Raw genomic sequence first — 6,000 nt, 5'->3', positions numbered from 1 at the left:
AAAAGCTGCTCCATAAATAAAATTGTTATCATTGTTATTATAAAGTTATTGTCTGTCTTTCAGGTTGTTCTGTCTTGTTTTCAGTGTTTAAAAGCATAAATGAAGCTCAGAGGAAACCGCCTTTTCACTGCTCTGTAAAGTCGTTTGTCTGCGGCTGAACTAAAGGCAGCTATGAAGGCAGGACACTACATCCACTAGCTACCTCCACAGCAGCTCTACTGTGGTCCGTTACCTCTGGACGTCTGCTTGCACCTGTGCAGGATTTTTCCTACTGTGTAAAGAACTGAAGTAACATGAAAGCAGAGGAAAGAAAACAGAAGAAAACTGTTTGTTAGACCAAAGGTGAGCCGGCTGTTGCAGTTTGCTCAGGTGAAAAAATCAAAGAGGAGCTTAAACTCATTCATTTGAACAAGGACAAAGTAGATGCATGTAAATAATGGAACTGGATCTACATTTTCATGGATGTACACAGATTTCTAAACAAAAGCTGCATTAATCGAGGATCAACTGTTTCCAAAGAAAGTTTTGTTTTTCTGTTGTTTGAACGTAAATCTGCACTTTAAATTAAGGACAAACGCTGCGACAGCCTTCGGTCTAATAAAGCTGATCACACAGTGGCTCTTTTCATGTTTGCTTTCTGTTCACTGAACAACTACTTAAGCTGTTAATCCCACAACAGTTCTGGGGAGAGTTTGACATGCAGAAGAATAGAAATGTACCAACAGAAAACAGTGTAAAACCTTTCATTCTGACTTTTTTTAAAATAACTTCTTCAACTCTTAAATTGCACTTATATCACCGTTATTGTATTTCTGCTTGTTAAAAAAAACCTTTAAGTTGTACAGTAGCATGTGCACACTCTGGCACTCTTTTCAGTCTGACATATTTAATGTTTTAGGAAACTCTGAAACTTTATTTCTGATAAAGTTTGAGCGATTAGTTGCTGCACAAAGGGATAAATCAGGCAGATTTAAGGAGCTTAAAGAGGGGTTTCTGTTCAGCTGTTTTCTTTAAAATAGCAGACATCTTTAAATTCAAGTGCATGTTGCAAACCTCCGGACTTCCCAGCAGCCTTCTCTATCAGAGTAACAATCAGGAATGGAGGCTTCACTGTGAAAACGAGATGATTGTACCTGTGACCTGAGGGATGTACGGGATGGAGAGCCGCTCTGCGTTGTATCCTGGACCTGCCAGACACTCGGCCATGTCGGCCGTCTGGAAATACAGCTGTCGGTCCTCTTTGTCCAGAGATTCGGGGAGTCTGGGAGGAGAAAGGGATGAAAACTGAGATCCAACATCTCCGAAGAAACATCTGGATGAATCTGCAGATAATCTACAGGAAGCTCTAAAGCGCTCGAGTCCAAATTTAGCCTCTGAAGCTCCTGTTTGTCGCTGCAGAGGGCGAAACTATGAGGCGGATTTAAATCAGAAATAGACTCTGCTTCTTATAATCTCATAATCAGGTTTTAATGCAGATGCTGCTGATTTTTAGGACGGAGCTGAGAGCGAATGAAACCAACTGAGGAGGGGTTTCTAGTCAGTGTTTCCAGGTGAGGACTTGTGAAGGTGTGAATCTGAAGCAGGACGAACAAAGATCTTTACAAATAACAAAGACTTAAAGGTTCAGCAGAGTCTTCCAAACATCTTTGTCATTTCTAATCTCGCCTGCAGCTTCCAGTTTTCATGTTTTCAGTGAGATTTTTATGTATTTTTTTGTCTTAATTTTGAAACCTAAATCTCCAACAATCTCCCCTCAGGCAGCCGAACGTCTACATCCCAGCAGATTCATCGTCTCTTTACGTCAGATACTTTTGTTGTTCAAAGGGATGACAGTGAATCTGATCTCAACTTATCAACATTTGGAATTATAATAATGAAAGATAAGAACAGAAATCTCACAAACTGGACTCCAGGGTTGAGTTATTGAAGAAGTATGTTTGTTGTTTAAGAACAACGAAAATACATTTGTGAAACGTTTAGACAACAAACAATATTTATGGATGAGAGAAAAGAGGATTTAGAAATGTCATAATGAATATCTGAGAAGAAAAAACATTACCAAAAATTAAAGAAATCAGCAGTGATGTACATGATGGACTGAGGGCATCATATGTGTAAATTAAAAAAGAAAATAATTCAGAGCCGTGCCAGAGTCAATAAAACTGGAAGAAAAAAGTTGAGTCGGCCCCAAATATATGACAATGAATTAGAGCCATTCTAGGATTTAAAAATATATATTAAAAAAAACAGATGAATGGATGTAATATTCTGCAAAAGACCCACAACTTCTGAGATTAAAGTCATAAATTTATGAGAAAAAATGAAATATTCTGTAAGAATAATAAGTCTGAAAAAACTCACAAATTCTCTGAGATCTTAGTCACAAGTGTATTAATTTTAAAGTAATAAAATTGAGAGAAAACACTCATAAATGAAACGTCATCCTCAAACATGCTGTGAGATTATAAAGCCATAAATTTGAAAGAAAAAAAAACTTTTTTCCCCTTTTGTTTCTCTTATTTATTTATTTTTTCTCTTAAATTTACAACTTAAATCTTGTACAGATGGTTTCACCATTCACTGGCTCCTCATCTTATTATTATTTTTTTATCCATAACAGTTAAAATACGCCAACATAGATCACAATCTTTTTTTTTTCTTTTCTTCATTTTTCTGTTAACATTCTGAATTTTCAGTATTAGATTTCTAAAGCCTTCATCAAAAGTCTACATTGAAGACATTGTATTTTCTGATTGGTTCGTTGCCTTTAACGGTCACATGGATTTTATTTTGTTGTTGTTCCTTAAGAACTTATGAAAACGCTCCTTTATCTGAGTATTAATTAAATGTGATTAGAATCGCTCGCATCAATGTCAAAGTTTTTCTTTTCTTGTGAGTTTGCAACTTTAATCTCAGAGAATTTCTAATTTATTCATGTTTTATCCCCAACTTTTCGTATATATAAGGCATTGGTAGTTTAAAATGAGCTTTCTCAACTTCCTGGTGATGTTTTCTCGTTTAAATGTTGAGGTTTAAAGATGTTTAAAGCTTTATTTCTGTTGAGTTGTTTAAACAGATTTGATATGATTAGGTCATAAAGAACTTGAAATTTTCCCGGTGAATGATTTTAGTCTCTAGAAATGTTCCGTTGTGGACACTTACGGACACTTGTCTCTGAAGATGTGTTCTGGGAGGAGATACGGAGCGTCCAGGTTCCTCAGCTCAATCACCTGAAGGGAAAACAGCGCAAACAGCAAACGTCATGGTCGATAAATAAAGAAAGGACCGGGTTCAACGGCACAAAACTGTCCAGTGGAAGCTGCACCTTGCTGACGTGCTGACAGAACGGCGGGTTGGCGATCATCTGGCTCAGGAAGTTGAGGTACGCCGCCACCAGCGCGTTGATGCCACAGCGGATGAACATCGGCATGTTCTCCTCGTTGCCCAGAGCCATGTCCTGCACAGACCAGACAGGAAGTTCAGCTTTAACTGTCTGTATTCATTAAAGATTAATCGAGCACCTGCATAGTTTGTGGTTTTCCAAAAGGACGTCACATTTCGCTGTGAGACTTCGATATTGAAACACCGCCAGCATCGTTGTGGTGTCATTCCTGCACACTTGAAGTATTTCTAGGATTTCTGCTGCTAGTTGGACTTGTTCCTAAATCCTTCTTCCTAAATTCCTGCTGCACTTCATAAAGATGCTTTGTGCAGGTATTCTTATATCCATGACCAGAGACTGAAGCATGCAGGAAGGAGTTCTGCCAGTCGACTGAGTTCTCACCCCATCAGCAAAAAGGTCAACCGAGTACGATGCAGAGTGTTTCTGTGGTCATTTGTTAGCATTGTGACGTGGTTTTAACGGTCACATCTGTAACGGTCTCTTGTCGTCTCCTCTCTGCTCTGTAGAAGCTCTGCCTGCAGTCCAGTCGAACCTTCTCTGTTGGTCACAGCTGAGTCAGTCATAGAGAATCCGTTCTCAGAAAGTTTGGCTGTTTATTGGTTCTGGTGCAAATTATATTTGACAAATGTGTGATTGAATCACCTAGAATAAAGTGATTCCAATTAAAAGTCACAGTTTTAAGCTTTAATTGAGTGGATTTTCTTGACAGATTCACACGTCACACATCATACACTCATAGACTGTCAGCAAACTAAATATCTGACGATTCTTCTGTTTTTACAGTTTCTGGCTCCAATAAATAATGTCATTTTGGTGATTAAAAAAAAACAAAAAAAAACAAATAACATGCCTTTTAATCCCTTGGGCTGGTTGTGGGGTTAATCTGCATTTTATTTTCTTTCTTTCTTTCTTTCTTTCTTTTTTTTTTTTTTAAATAATTGTGTTAATTGTGTTTATATTAAAAAAAAAAAGGTCTGACTTTGTCTGTCAGTAGTCAACTAAAACCTAAATATTAACCAGCTAAATATCACATTGAAGAAGCTGCAACCAGCAACAGAATGACCTTGATGTCACACTTTGGTTATTGAGACAGTTTTTAAAAAATGAGGATGAAAAAAACGAGGATGAAATGTAGTTGTTGATGCTTTTTTACTCACAAAATTGGCGTTTTAGACATAAATAGAGAGATAGACAGGAATTCCTGGGTACAAGGACAAATGGAGCTTCAAGTAATAAAATACCAAACAGTTTTTAAACACTCTGTGCAAATGTATTGAATTAAATCATTTTAAGTATTAAATAAAAAAAAAACAGTCAGTGTAAAGTCACTATATATTTTTATTGTTAGCATTTGACACTTCATGGTGCATTTTTAAAGTCAGGACATTTTTTATTTATAGTAAATTTTACACTTCATTGTGCATTTTGTATCTTAGAATTTTTGAAATTATATTTCTCTGTCTCTCTCTCGCTCACTCTCTAAATATATTATTGTGGCGGTATCGTTTTAAAGTGTAGTTTTGTTGAATGCACCACACACTCCTTATATGAAAACCTAATCAGTGTGAGTCCCTGTAGATTTTAGTGGAATGAAACACTTTTAGTGGTTTGACAATGTAAATTCTGTACATCCTTGTCACAAAGACACACTTTATGGATTCTATGAGGGTTAAAGACGTGTAGAATCGGGGTGGAGGACGTGCACATAACCTCGGTGGTTGTGTTTGTGTCTTGTCGTGACATTTGGAAATGATCAGATCTCAGCGTGAACCTCCGACATGCAGCTGCCGTGAGTTTGTGTGCATCGTCGTCTTCACACCTCGGACACGCACGAGGTTTTATCGGACGTGTGTCGACTGCAGTCTAATGACATTAACGAGTCGACTGCTGACGACGACAACACGGCTACTCATCAAACACACAAACGTGACAGCAGCAACACAATCACACGGAGGGCTTGTAGGTGAAGCATCGTAGAGACTGTTTATGAGTGTCTTTACTTTATTAGTGTGCAAATCAAGTTCAGCTTCCATTCTTTCACTTGTTTCCTCGTGTCTCTGCTTCATTCGTTGTTCTTTGAATTTTCTATGGAAGGTGCGATCAAAAAGTTGTGAGACTGCAACTTTTTTTTTTTTTTTTAAATCCCAGCGTATTTAAATTTGGCTGTCATCCTGACTGAAGTAGTCCTCTTGTGCAGCGTTACACAATTGTTTCACCATGCTGAATGTATCTCCAACAACTTGCTCCTCTGTTCACTGTTCTTGAGCCATGCTGTATTTATTTTATTGATCCAGTAGGTTTGATTTTCCTCTCAGTCGCTCTTGTCGTCTCCGTATTGTGTCTCATTTGTCATTTTGTCTCATTTTTTGTGTCTTGTTTTTGTTGCCTTGAGTCTTGTTTTTGTTATTTGTGTCTCATTTGTGTCGCTTCGTGTTTCAGTTTATTTTGAGCCTTATGTCATTTTGTCTCTTTGTGGTGGTTTTGTCTCCACATACTGCAGTTATTGAACTATTTCCATGTATCCAACCTCTATAAACATTTCCTCTCTACTCTGCTCATCAGCTGTAGAAAGATGTTTCACCATGCTGGATGTGTCT

At 37.6% G+C, this 6,000-nt stretch overlaps 1 protein-coding gene across 1 annotated transcript in view; it reads right to left on the bottom strand.

The window, feature by feature from the left end:
* The window catches only part of efr3a (EFR3 homolog A (S. cerevisiae)), a 153,373-nt gene that overhangs the window by 9,627 nt on the left and 137,746 nt on the right, over positions 1-6,000 (bottom strand). The window contains exons 16-18 of the mRNA XM_008287784.1: positions 3,326-3,457; positions 3,163-3,230; positions 1,134-1,261 (exon numbers count right to left, since the gene is read on the bottom strand). Coding sequence (XP_008286006.1) covers positions 1,134-1,261; positions 3,163-3,230; positions 3,326-3,457 — 328 coding nt within the window. The remainder of the gene's footprint in view (positions 1-1,133; positions 1,262-3,162; positions 3,231-3,325; positions 3,458-6,000) is intronic.

This window comes from Stegastes partitus, unplaced genomic scaffold, assembly GCF_000690725.1.
Source record: "Stegastes partitus isolate 25-593 unplaced genomic scaffold, Stegastes_partitus-1.0.2 Scaffold520, whole genome shotgun sequence".
Classification (NCBI taxonomy): Eukaryota; Metazoa; Chordata; class Actinopteri; family Pomacentridae; genus Stegastes; species Stegastes partitus.
This window is presented reverse-complemented; position numbering and strand designations above follow the sequence as displayed.